At 41.9% G+C, this 14,145-nt stretch overlaps 1 protein-coding gene across 1 annotated transcript; it reads right to left on the bottom strand.

The window, feature by feature from the left end:
* Positions 1–3,447: 3,447 nt before the first annotated feature.
* Positions 3,448–10,120, bottom strand: APOH (apolipoprotein H). Its single transcript, XM_026046717.1, has 8 exons — positions 9,983–10,120; positions 9,011–9,187; positions 8,195–8,291; positions 7,385–7,461; positions 6,676–6,858; positions 5,921–6,100; positions 4,999–5,196; positions 3,448–4,494 (listed from the first exon to the last, which is right to left on the bottom strand). Exons 1-8 carry the CDS (start codon positions 10,044–10,046, stop codon positions 4,430–4,432), a joined length of 1,041 nt encoding a protein of 346 aa, XP_025902502.1. The 5' UTR covers positions 10,047–10,120; the 3' UTR covers positions 3,448–4,429.
* Positions 10,121–14,145: the final 4,025 nt, after the last annotated feature.

Raw genomic sequence — 14,145 nt, 5'->3', positions numbered from 1 at the left:
GGAGAAACCTGCAAAATTAAGCACATGTGAAGCCAAAGAGGCAAAAGAGCACTGAGCAGCAGCCTCTATCCCCTTGGGCCACGCAAAGACATGCTTTGGGACTAAAGAAAAAATAAGAACAAGTCCTCATTAGGATTAATTCATAGAAATAGTGACCTTTTTTTGCACACAACTGATTATCTGTGGCCTGTTTAAATTTGCAATGCTCATTTCAGGGAAAGAGAATGAAACAAAGAACCAACGCACACAGAAAGGCCTTCATTTACACACAGCTGTGCATGAAGGCACCTAACATGCCCCATGTTCAGTACCCATCCTAAACAAAAGTTTTCTCTTCTATGGAAGTAGCTTAGAACAAAAATTGGGATTTTTACTTTTACAGAAAGAAAGAAAATTCAGGTGCTTATGCGTTACATGGAGCACAATTAGCAGAACCAGCATGGTGCCACCACCATTTCTTTAAGGAATATGGAAAAAAGCAAGCCGAAGAAGCGCTGTTTCCCACCCYGCACGCTACGGCGTGCACGGAGCACCCCGCTCACCCCAACGCCACCTGCTCCCCAGCAGCAARCGCCTCTTTCCCGCGCGCTTTAGGCTCCAGGGACGCAGCCGGCAGCTCCCGCTCCCGGTTAAAACCCCGCGCAAGGTCCCCGCAACCGCCGCCCAGGCTCCCCGMGCCGAGGCCTCGCAGGGCGACCCCCCGCCTCCAGCCCCTCCGTGCGGGCGCTGCCGCCGCCGTTACCTCGCGGTCCTCCCGGCGGGCGGGGAACGGAACGACCCCCAACACCCCCTGCCCACGGCGCCGAGCGGCCAACGGTTCAAACGGGCCCCACCCGCCTCCCGGCGGCGCCCGCGCGCGCTTCCTCTTCCGCCCGCAGCGCCGCGCGCGTTGCTAAGCGACGCCCCGCGGGCCGCCCCGCGCGCCAGGCCTAGGCCCAGGCTCGGCCTCGGGTTTAGACGGTGCCCGCGGTTCTCAGTGTTCTCGTAGCCCCCGTGCTGGGCTTGCACATTCACCAGGGGACACGCACTGGCACATACATATTCATGGGGGGGAACAGGAATGTCGCAGATCCAGGCAGAAAAGCCCAGTGCAGGCAGTAAAGTTTCGAAGCCAATTTCAAACACCGTTTCTGGCTGTTTCTAGGCCAGATGGGGTCAGGTGTATCCTGCTAGGGAAGAGGTCGGTTTTCATGTTCATTTTCGGTACAATGTTCCACGTTGCTGAGGTTTTGCTGGGGTGCTGTGCCTCGGGCAGGAAACCTGGGGCTGCTGGATTAGAAATTTGTGATACGTGTGAAACATGTGATAAACCTGTGAAATGAAACATAAACATGCCACTTCTCATTTTGGAGCCATTTCTGGAAAAAAAAAAGAAAAAAGAAGAAAAAAAAAAAAGGAAAAAAAATCCATTAACCCAAAAGAAGTGGAGAAATCTCCTGGTCCTTTCAGTCCTTCCACCTCTTTTTTGACCAGGGTTGTAGTAACTATCCCAAGTGCAACCGCTGTGGCCTCCCCAGCTCCCTTTATTATTTCTCTTCCCTCAGATCTGTCCTGGCCTCTCCTGTGTGTGCAGCATCCAAGGCACTTTTATCTCGCAGGAGTAAACTCTGCCGCACATCTCAGCCTGATTCTCACGCACGCATACATCAAACAAGAGTTTCTTAAAAGCACTGTCGAAAATCGGTGGTTTTCTTTGATTCCTCAGCTAATCTCCGGCAGAAATGGTTCTGGATTGAGACTCCTAGGTGATAGCTCTGACAGCTACAGCGGTCGCCTGCAGAAATCCCATATCCCTCCCTCAGCGTTTGCGTAGAAGCCGTGCAGAAGCTGCTGAGATGGAGTATTTTATCCAGAGTCAAAATTCCTGAGTAGATTACAAAGCTTACTAATAATCCTTAGATTCCAATTATAAAATGATTGTCATTTTAAGTATTTTTGAAGATTTGACCACTTTAATYTGTTTTTAAGCAGCAGAGTTTCTAACAATGCAGTAAGAGAACTGACCTGTTTGGACAGCTGAAACTGCTTTGACAACTGCTTAACTTCTGTCCAAAAAGAAGAAAAACTAAAGATTCAGGCAATGACTACGGTCCTGTCTCGAGCCAAAAATGGACGGGCTGATGAGTATCGATGTGCACTGACCCTCAGGGGAAACCATTCCAGATCTACACTTGTAGAATACACCAATATCCCAAACAGAACACAGAACRAATTCCCCATTTGAATTGTAAAAATGTGTTCATTTGAGTAAAACACATTCCGTACTTTTTTTTTTCATCTCATTTTACCATGTTCTCTTATCTCCGTAACTGTCTCAGCAGGTTGCCACAAGTAACATAAGCACAGCTTAAGGCACTCTTTCAGTTGTCTAAAAGAAAATGACAGGTTTCACTCAGGCATACGAGCCTTTGGAACACCTCTAGTTGCAATACATTATTTTTCAGGCCTTCTAAGCAAACCTTTCATGTCTGAAAAGTTGTGATTCACAAACACTTCACTACTTCAAAGACTTATCAGGTCACAGTTTTTTTTTTTTTTTCCTCTCTTCTTGCTTGAGAAGACTCGATAATAAATGCAGCATAAAGACATTGACTCCTAAGGGTGATTCTTTCAAGTATTCAAATACTGCATATCCAGCTAGGAAGCAGGGCCAGCAGATGTGATTAGTTTTTATACCACTATATAAGTAAATAGAACTGGGAAAACTTAAACTGGCTTGCATTGCTTAGAAAAATCAGATCGTTCCCAGAGGCAAGTGTTTTTGTGCAAAATACAAATCATTTCAGGTAAAAGTAGCATTTGTGTGGCACTGAATRCCAACTTCTTAGTGCAATTTCGCTGTTCTGCTGTAAAAAAATCAAGTTAATATTAAACTGTATTTGGAATCACTGCTAATGTGCTGAACATCCAGATACCAAAGATTTATCCACACAACATTTAGTCTGTGTTTCCAGAGATGTTCTTGCCTGGTAATTTTATGCCTGTTTTAAAGCTGGTTATTGTATATTTTGGCCTGTATGTCAAAAGGCATTCAAGGATCCTATTGAGACATATTAGAAACCAAAASAAGGCACAAACTGAACCAACAAAAATTCCTCTTTGGTTGCTAGTGTAAATTTCTTTGTCCATCTGTACATTAGAAAATTATACTGCTGCTAAGTGTAAATATTAAATGCATCCTAATAGCTGCCTCRATATCTCCTTAAAAGTAAGAAGTATGAGAAGTAATTTCCGCAATACTGTTAAAATATTCATGTGCAACTTTGAAAAATAAAAGCTATTAGAGTTTGTATGTTCACAGATTTTTAATGGTGACTGTAACATCTCCAACTCTAGTGTTATCTCAGCATTAAAGTTAAATGAACCTTTTCAAAAGTTCTAGATTAGTTTGCCTACAGTGTAGTATAGTTCTCCTTTTAATCACAGATAAGAATTCTAAACTTCAAAGGAAATCATATATGACTCATCACAATTCATTATACATGTGCCAGAAGCACTTTGTTATCACTTTCTAGTACACTGAAATTACATTTTTTTTTTTTTTTTTCTGAATGGAAAACCAGAAATAACCATCAAAATTGTCAGGGTAGATTATAACAGTCGTCAACCTGTATCATAAGCTCCTGAAAGACACTCTTTACCTAAAGCTACTTAATGACCTGAAATCATTATGTTGCTCAATGGTGTACACTTTTCCTGCTTTAAAAATGAATCAGGTACATTGTGTAATATTTAAACAGTGTTAAAAAATAACTCGTTTACACAAGGTAAGTCTAGACAATTTCATGTGAATCTGGAATGAGGAAAACATGAGTGATTTGTTGAAGATTTTAGAAAAGTGAAGAAGAATCTTTTGATGCTATTGATATTTAAGTCATGGTTCACTACTTAACTTCTAAATTCATATGGAAGTGTCAGTCTTTCTACTTAAGTAAATTCTGGAAAATCGTAGTTGGATGGTTCCGTGTCTGTCTATAATTAAAGGCCCATTTCCTAACCTCAGGGGAGAGGTAATGGAATGAGGACCAAGCTAATTACTAATAGGGAAAGCTTCACTATATAAATCAAAGAAGAGCTAAAGGATTTGACTGATGACTAGGCGATATTAAATAATAATACACTATTCTTGCCTGAAAAATTCTTTATTGTAAAGGGCTTRCTATTGAGACAATCAGTTCCAGTTACATAATTCTGGGAACTATGGAAACAGGAGAAGGATTKCAGGTGTTCTGGAGAAGGCAGAGAAAAGGAAAGTTAGTAGCTGAAATAATTTCTTGTAGCTCCTTGTAGAGGAATCAGCTGAGACCATATCCTYAGAGATTCCTGAATCTGCATGGAAATTTATAGTCACAGGCTAAAGAAATCATTTGGTAATGTTTTGTCTTGGTAAAGCAAATATTTGGTACTGTATCACATTTTAATTTTGTCTTTAGTCTTCACATGGTTTCATGTCTGATGGGTCCTTCTTCACAAGGGATGAGAAGAATCCACGTTCTGTTGAAAACAAGTTAAGAACTTGAGTTAACATTTTGMGATGTATGACAACTGAAGACAAGGCATCACATGGACCATGCTATGGAAGAGCGAACGTTCACACCATTTCTAAAGAGCAAGAAGAATTATTTTAGTTTCTACTTTAACGAAGGTCACATTCATCAGATGCCAAACAAAATATGAAAGAGGATGCTTTCACCATGGATGAAAGTAAAATTCAAAGAGAAACGCTCAATGCAAGCAARCTTGATAAAATAAATGCAAAGTATTTCCTCTTGCAAACAAACATCGTTATTTACTCTATTTTTTAACATAAATACTTATTAAAAGTATTCCTATTYAACAGCCTGGATGTCTGCAGACTTCTTACTATGTATTCTCTCCATATCTCAGGCCATTTATTCTTAAATCCCAACAACTTCCATGCAAAGCAGACTCATTACYAGCCAAATATGTGTTGAGGTTGAGTTATGGCATTGCCATTGCCAGTAACCTGGGTCGTACCTTTGAAGCAAGCAGGAAGGGTGAGATTGCCATTCACGCACTCCGCARCGACAGTGTAGGCACAGGATTTTTCTTTATTCTTGCAGTAGAAGGAAACAGTTTCCCCATGCTGGATTCCTTCCTTTAGGTCATTCTGAACCCTCTTCTTCTCACCGTTGTATAACACTACGGCTTTCTTCACTGGTATCTTACATGGGCCTGAAAAGCAATGCAGGTATAAGCAACACTTCTGAGTAATGAGGGCTCCATTTTGCAAACCACATCCTACCAGAAACCTGCACAATTGACATTTGAAAAATGATGCATCCCACACATATTCACTGAATGGACTTTCAGTATACAGAGTTTTAASTATAATAGAGCTTAATCAACTTACAAACTTAATCAACTTATCAAGTTATTTTAGCAAAGCAACAGACATCACGTGTTGATAAAAATTGTACCTGATTCTTAGACAAAATAGGCTATACAGATCAAAACATTTTTGCAATGCTTTAGCACTGTTTTTTTTTCTAGTACTCCTGCTTGTATGAAAATATTGAAGAAATTCACATGCCTAAGTAATGCTGGTGCAGTATCAAAAGCTTCTGGTGTGGATCTAACCTTAGTAAAATCTGTAATTATATTAAATTAAATAATTAAATAAAAAAAAATGAGCAGAGAGGAAATACTCAGACATAATAAAATTAGGTGGCTGATCCRCGAAGACAACTCAGATATATCACATATACAGTGTTTGGTGTTGGGAATCCTTTTAGATTACCRGAGCTCTTGAGCTTACCATGTTTAAGCTCTCAGTTTCTTATTGAGATGGTTGGTCAACTCTTCTGCAAAGGTGTGACAGCTYATCAATAATTACAGAGCCAGAGTTCCAGGAAAAGTCAATTTGATGCATAGCTTTTAGCAAATGTTAAGTGTATACCTTTACAAGTTGGCTTTAGGGACCAGTTTCCTGTCTTTTCGCATCGGGATGACTTAGGTCCATCCAGCACGTATCTGGGTTGGCAGCTGTAGCTGACAGTTTCATTATAATAATATATTCTGCGAACAGCAAAATTTAGGAATCCATTCTCTATTCCTGTTGGTGTGGCACATGTGACAGCTGTAGTATAAAAACAAACCTTTATCAATTTTGCAGTTTTAAAAGACAGATATATATTTGAAAAACACATACAATTTCCATTCTTGTTTATTGCAGTCTATTGCACAGCAAAACACAACCAAAGGAAGAATTAAAAAAAAAWAGCATAAATAATTATTACTTATTTTGAATTGCAATATATGYTTACACACAAAAATTATTTAAATGTGACATAGGCTCAGTGAAGTTCTCTGGATTCAGGTTAATTCTTAAGTTCATCATAACAGTAGAATAAAATGTTCAGGATATTGAAGAGGTCAGGTTCKGATTCCACATTGTGAATTAAGTTAACTGGTGTTGTTTGTACAACCTTTATCCCTGCAGCAAATATTTTGCTACCCCCATGTCGCATGCAATCAGGCAGACATTGTTAGCAATCACCTTTCATTCCTGATTCTGACTTTCAGAATAATTCTCTGGCATGTTTGTAATAATAATTTGATAGTCATATCAATTTTCTTTAATAATATCATTCATAGGATTTTATATATAAAATTCTGGGGAAAATGTAAGTGTTGATGGAGTAAGTTACTTACTCCTGCATTCTGGAATGCCGCTCCAGTTTCCATTGGCCATGCAGGTGGCTGTTTCATTTCCAATAACCGCGAGAGGTGGCACACATTCGAAAGTAATTGTGTCCATGAAAGTGAAAACTTTTCTGGGTGTCTTGTATGAAAGGACTCCCAGTTCGGGAAGCGCKGGAGGTGCACAAGTCACAGCTGGAAAAACAAAGAATTCCTAAAAATCACAGCTAAATGTTGAAGCATTACTCTTTTATGGTGAGATACCACACAGAGCAACGTGCTTACAACCAAGTTAACCTGCACATGTAGCATAACTCTCAGAAATTCATGATTTTTAACAATTTTTTCAGACAATATACAAAACAGCATACAGTTTTAATAAAGACTCTATGCAAGGCAGCTTGTAGCAAAAACATATACATATAAAGCAATAAAAAAATTGCTAAGGAATGTCAGTATTCTCTATTTACATACAGGGAAAATGTTGAGTGGGTGAGCACGTAACCTTCAGCTTAAACAGCATCCCTGATCCAGACCATGCAACTGTTTCTCTGGAAACRATCCACAAATCTAAAACTGAGCACATAAAACTGCATCCACACTTTTCCTAAACTTTGTTTTTTGCACTGTGCTATAGGCCCTTGAATAAATATATTTCTGAGCATGTAAAGGARTCTTCCTGCAGTAAGGAGCAGAGCTAATGTAGTGTTTAAACACATACGTATGCACTGYGGCAGGGCTCCCGTCCACTTTCCCTCCGCCGTGCATTGGCTTGTTCTCATCCCAACAAGATTGTAACTGAAAACAGAAAGMTGTGGTTAGCAGGAAGCTTTTACATGGAGCAAAATCGAGCTGTTTTCTGTGTCTCATAAGCAGACATAGCAGGAACTTATCTTACTTCCTTTGGTGGATCTTTTCCAGTATTAAATGGCTACTGCAGAGCATTCCAAAACAGGGAATCACTGACAAAATACCACCTTCTGTCCCACTGTACATAGAACTGTCAAATATCTCTCTACGTTTACTCTATTTCTTTAAATGCATTCTCATTTCTAAATCTAGCGAACAGCCCTGGGTAAAAGCATATTTGCTCCAGGGACCAAATTTCATTTACTGAGCTTGGAAAGACATAGAAGCAAAATTTTCAGTCTGCAGAGCCTAGTAGCATAACTTAGATGGAGATTATCCTTTCTCTGCTGGAGGATTTCCTCTCATGATGTAATAAGAGGATTTAAAAAGCAGAGGAAAGTGGTCCAGAATAAATCTTTGCACAAAATCTCTGCTATTTCGATGGATTYCATGTCTGTAAGACATTGCTTTGGAGTGGCAAAAGCCCAGGAAGCTATAGCAAAGTCTGCACAGGCTAGAGGAGAATCACAAGATAAGTCATTTTTTAATATCTGAAGTAGAAGGGGATTTTAATATGCCGGTTTCTATGTTCTGTGGCTTGCAATACTCTAGCTGGTGATCCTAGAATGTAATAATGTGATTTAGGTTATTTATTTAACAGCATGAGGAAGGGACAGCTTACCCTGGATCACATGAAAAACTTATGGTACTCTGATAGTGGAAGTCTGTAAAATCAATTTTTCCGTTCTGCAGGGGCCCAGGAGTGGGACATCTTTTTGCTGTCAATTAAAGATAACAAAAGGATAACATTATTTCGTGAAACATGAAGCTAGGATGATGGAAAGAATTTTGTCATAATCCTTCAAGTTTCTCCACTCCAGCCGATGCTTCCAAATTCCAGYTATTTTATCCTTCTATCAAAATACATTAAAGGTAGCTTCAAAGTCTTGATGATTCATTCATTTTTACCAATTATCTGAGGCAAATAACTTCTATGCAATGACATGACAAAAACGAGCGATGTCTGAGCCAATAAGGGCCAATGTTATCAGGTAGAGATGGCAGGAGAACAGAAGCACTGCTGGGTTTATCCAGGCTGGCTCCAACTTCCATCACCATCCAGGGGCAGAGGCTTGAGGAGGACATGGGACATGAACGGAGAGATCCTTCCCCTGCTGCTTGTCCCCGTGCCCAGCTTTAATAAATAGGGAGCACCAGTCCTCTTACCTATTTGGAGTCATASAGGTAGCAACAAGAGGAGAAAAACGCCGAAAAAGTGAAGCACCCAAAACCCAGCACAGCACCCAGCCCTTGCAGGGAGCCAGCGGCTCCTCACGGAGCAAAGCGTTTTTTGCAGAGAAAACTCCAAAATACAAGGAAAAAGCACCCAGAGAGCAGCTTAGATCATATATAAGAATGCATTCATCACTATGCATTGAAGAGAGCAAGGCAGGCTACGTTAGGGGGATGATTTAGAGCCTTCCCGGGGYTCACTCACGCAGGCAGAGCAGGGTGTTGAGCGGCCAGCGGCCGGTGGGCAGGCAGCTGTACTTGGTCTGCCCGTTGTTGGGCACGAAGCCCGGCCTGCAGCTGTACTGCACCTGCTCGCCCACCTCGTACACGCTCTTCTCCACGTCGATGGTGGCAAACATCACTTCGGGGGGCCGGGAGCACACTGCAAGAAAGGAGGCACTTCAGCAGAAAATTGGGCAGAAAAAGTGTTGCTGTTTCCGAAAAGGAAGCACCAGCACCCTGAATTAAATTGTCCTTTTCTGTGAAAAGCTGCAAAAATCCTTAGCCAGAAACAACTGTTTTCTTCTTCTCCTTGGTGGCAGCTCTGYCAACAGTCCCAGTTAGATTTTGTGCTTTTTTTGCCTTTTTTTTTTTTTTAATGAAAGATCCATTCGCTATAAAAAGGATTTACAGAGGTGTTCTTCAAAGTGAGTCAATGATGGCCAAAGACTTTAGGAAAGAGCTGGCATCTCAATTCAGTACAAATTAGTATGTTGGCGATAGCCTGAAACGAGATCTTCATTTTTTTCTTATTTCATCAAATACCTTTTTTTTTTTTTTTTTTTCCCAAGCACATCCTGTCTCCTTCACCCCAGTTTTTCTGATGAGTGGAACAAACACTGGTTCCAAAACACTTCTGCAATGTTGACAGCATGAAAACCTCGTCAGCAAGAGTGAGAAAAGGAGCAGGGCGAGAGGAGCGGAGCAAGTGTGGCTGTGGGGACACAGAGCTCCTGCTATGGGGCTGAAGGCACCTATGGGGCCTAGAGGGAGAGGGCACAAGAAGTGATGCCCAGAGCCCTCCGCATGCAGGAGGAGGAGGAGGAGGAAGGCGAGCAGAAACTGCAGTATTTTTGTGCAGAATTGTCTAAAGGCTTCAAAACGCTGTTGGATCCTCCTGATTCCCTCACCCACACTTCAGGATGCRTTTTGCTGCTGGAAAGGCAACGCTGCTTACCTTTTCCCGCGAGGGCGCAGTGGGTCAGAGCGAGCAGGCACGCGGCCAGCGCTGGGGAATGCATCGCTGCAGCGCCACAGGCTTCCCGAGTGACCCTCCGTCCAGCGCGTCCTCTCCCAAAAATAAAGGCATCCACCAAAGGGCAGTTACACATTAACGCTCTGTATTTATTCTGATCCCAGTAAACAGGAGATAAAAGGTTCCTTGTGTTGCTTTTAACGAAGGCTGAAATAATCATCACATGTTCCACCCGTCCATAATGCAGGAATTCAAAGAGCATCTCTGCTGGAAATGTCTCCTCGGTGGTTGTTTCTGCAGAGCATCTCCTGTTGGGACTGTTGTTTCAAAAAAAAAAAAACAAAAAAACAACCATTTTCTCCCTTTTTTTTAGAGGATGCAGATGTTTGGAAAAAGAGAGTGGATTAAATGTTGGAGCTTTCACTGAGAAGCTTTTATTTGCCACTTGCACTACAACATTGCCATATATCAAACAGGCCCCAGAGTTATTACAAAAATCTTGGAGGCAAAATGATGAGGGATGAAGTGATATTGGTGCTGCCTTATTCCTCTGGTGACAGTAACAGTGTTGTTCCAGTTTACACTAGATGATGATCTGCTCTCAAATTGTTGGGTTCATGGGCCTATTCTGTCCGACTTAGTCATCAGTAAGCATCTTTCTAGTAAAAGATACCTAAAAGTAGCAGAAAGAGGGTTTATAACACCGGTAGGAAAAATAAAATAATGGTTCTTGATTGTCCATATTTATGATAAAAGTTCAAACTTTAAAGCACTTTTATCACTGGCTGATAGTACCTGGTTTAGCTGTGGGATTCAGGGCCATCAACCAAAGCAACACAGTGCCCAGCAGCAAAGCTGCTGACCACTGCGGTTCTCCTCCCTTAGCAGAGCTGCACACGTCAAGTGCCACCAAAACAACATTGGTGCGATCCTTGTGCCGCACTTTGGGGCTCCAATCTAAGTGTCCTCCCTCCTTGCCGACTCACAGCCTGCGAGGGGGAGCGAGGGGCAGGGAAGCCCGGAGACACCCCGTTGTGTCGAGCTCCTGCCGCTCTGATCTCCTTTTGCTGCTGTTCTCCTGTAAAGTCTCTCTGTTTACACTGGAAACACAAGTTTTAGTCACAACATGAAACAATTAGGAACGTGCTGCTTCTCAGAAAGTGCCGTGCTGGGGCTGTCTTGCAATATTTACCAAATGCACAATGCCAAAGGGCAAAGTACAAATGCTAAATCAACAGCAAAATTTGACTTTTTTTTTCTGCATTTGCATCCCCCCCTTTTTTTTTKCCTCCCTTTTGTCACTTCCTGCTTCTTTCTCTCCTCTCTTTACACCATTTCATACAAGTCTGTTCCCTTCCCAACATGTCACCGYGCTGCGATGCAGCCTCTTGCCTCTGGTTTAAACCCTTCCTTAGATCTGCCCGCTGTTCCAAGTACATTCTTGTCTGTGTTCGAAGGAGCTCAGAACAGCTAGGTGCAATTTCACCCTTTTCAGCCCTGGCTCTGTGAGCATTTCTTGCTGCAATCACCAGATGGCACAATGTGCTCTGCCATGGGCAGCGCAGGTGGGTACTTCACTCTTTTGTACTACTTTCAGGGAAAAAAAAAAGATATAATAGAAAATCCATGCTGAACAGCASCGTGTTGGGTACATTAATGTATYGTCTTTATTTTTTTTTTAATATCTGTTGTGTGTGATAAGTTTGCTAATTTTTAAACTAGAAGTAAAACTGAATGCCTGTTTAAGTATGCATTTTACATGACCACATTATAACTGCTAATATTGTGATTCCTCTTGAAAGCTACTTTTCAGCATTAAGAATGTACGTAGCAAATAACCATATCTTTTCCAGTGCCTGGAGAGGATGTGATTATTATTGTATGGGTTCATCTTGGCAGAGCATCAGCAAACCAATCTACCTCTTTCTGCATTTGGGGGTAGTATGCAATTATGYATGTCATCTAATTTCCCATCAAATCCAACCCACTCCTTAAGCACATGAATAACTTGGTGTGTTATTTATTTATTATTATAGCTCCTAGAAGGAGCTTCATGAYAGGGTTATCATGAAGCAGAACTTCATTCTGATCATGACTGTGTAAACACAGCGCAGGCTGAAGGCTAAGTCTAAGGGGTCTCTAGTCTAAAGGCAAAATGCTGGCTATAATCAGAGGCAGGAGTGGAAGCCCATGGTGAGCCAATATTCACTAGCATCCTCTGTGAAAGTCCCCATATCACAGCACGTAGCCCTTATCAGTTTYGTGCTAGCATAACCTGTAAGGAGAATAGGCTTCAAGGAGGGATGTCAGCCAGGAAAGGCTTTGGTGCCCAGAGCAAAACATGAAGGACGGGCAGCACAGCAGGTATCAAAGTCCATCTTGGAAAGGGAGCAGTGAAAAGATGGAGACTGGTATTACTTGCTGATCAAAGCTGTCAGGGAAATAAAAAATAATAGAGGGACCCTAAAGAAAAATGGTGATGAAATATGGTCTCTGCAGCAATGTTCTGCACTGACACCAGGGAGTCACTTGTGCTGCCAAGACAAGAGGAAAAGATACTGCAATGATGACAAGGCAAGATGCAAGAATGTGGTCAAAGACTTTTGAAGCTGCTGGGCCAGGAACTGGTCTYTCCAGAAGTTATGCAGAAAGTCTGCAAGAAGTAGATGGAGAAGAGAGTTGGGGTCACTGCGAGGTGCCAGCTGCAGCAGCTAATGAGCCTGACCTTACATCCTGCCGTCACTCTGCCTCTCTGCTTTGGCTGACGACGGAGTTTTAATGAAATATAGGCTCTGCCGTTTCTCTGACCCTGCCACAGACATTCGGGCACTTTGTCCTTCTGCACGATGAGCACTGGGGCTGCTGCTCCCTGAGCTCCCCCGTCCTCCAGCTTTCCTGGGTGCTCTTCTGCAGGGAATGCACAACATGGCCAGCTCAAAATGCAGATGCTCTTTGTGCCAACAGAAATGTGCTGATCAGGGATACAGAAATTAAGGTTAGAGGGGCCTGAACACACTCCTGAGGTGCCAGCAAGCCCTGCTTGGCTCTCCAGCAGATGAAGAGATGGTGGCCAAASGACTAACAGATATATCTGTGGTCCTCTGTTAAGTTACAGGTCCAATCATTGYCCTTCRTGTTGCCAAGACAGGTCCATTTATATTTGTTGAGGGCTCATTTACACTCTGCACAAGCATTTTTATCACCTCCCTTGAATGCGTCTGCTACTTGAGTGCTCCCCTGCACTGAAGAGATAAGGAAAACAAATTGAATAGGTAAACTGAGTCATTTTCAGTCTTAAAGAAATAATTGCATTCAGTTCTGTGCAAGCCGAGCCTGTTTCCGCTTCCTACAAATTAGTATTAATATTTAATACTAGTTAGTATCAACTAGTAGTTAATACTGTTAATACTAGTTAGTATTAACTAGTTAGTTAATACTGTTAGTATTAATATATAGTATTCAGTATAGAGATGCTTAGATCATTTAGATTTAAACATGGTTTTGCAGAAGTTAGTGAAATAAATCTAGAATGGTGATGGTGTAAATTATAATTTAGTTCTAGGCTTTAAATCATTTCAAGCATTTTCCAGTTTATTGAAAGAGTAGTATTAGAATATTCATCTTGTATTAATCTGAGGCATTAAAAGCCTGGCACTGACAAATTTTCCAGGTGGTATCAGGCCTACAGAGGCATGAAAACTTTTGGTTTTCACATACATTAAACTCACAATACACAAAACAAGAGAACATGTGAAAGCCACTTCCTCCTCTCCGCCTTCTCATTTCCTGCACTGAAAATCCAGAGAATCTCTCGCTCACAGTTGTACTGTGACCCAAATATTGTAAAACAGTCTGTTCCTCTGATGCATATTCATCACAGCTCTGTGTAAAAATCCTGCTTCGTTTCTTCATCAGGAACACTGTACTATGAAGCCTTGGGGACAAATTATTCTCTGTGAGACTTTGACTCTTCGGTGAACAGATCTGCAAGGGATATTTCCTTGTGAGACAGACCGGTTTGATCAAAGCACCGCGTGGTGCCACCTTCACGGCCTGTCCCTCGGTGCGGGGATGCAGACATGGCTTTCGTCCAAGGTAGGAGCCAATCGGTCACTGTACTTGCTGGAAGAGGCTGGAAAATATCG

The sequence above is a fragment of the Nothoprocta perdicaria genome, unplaced genomic scaffold (genome assembly GCF_003342845.1).
Source record: "Nothoprocta perdicaria isolate Ctin4 unplaced genomic scaffold, notPer1 scaffold_46, whole genome shotgun sequence".
NCBI lineage: Eukaryota > Metazoa > Chordata > Aves > Tinamiformes > Tinamidae > Nothoprocta > Nothoprocta perdicaria.
The sequence above is the reverse complement of the archived record's forward strand: the minus strand, read 5'-3'. Positions and strand labels throughout refer to the sequence as shown.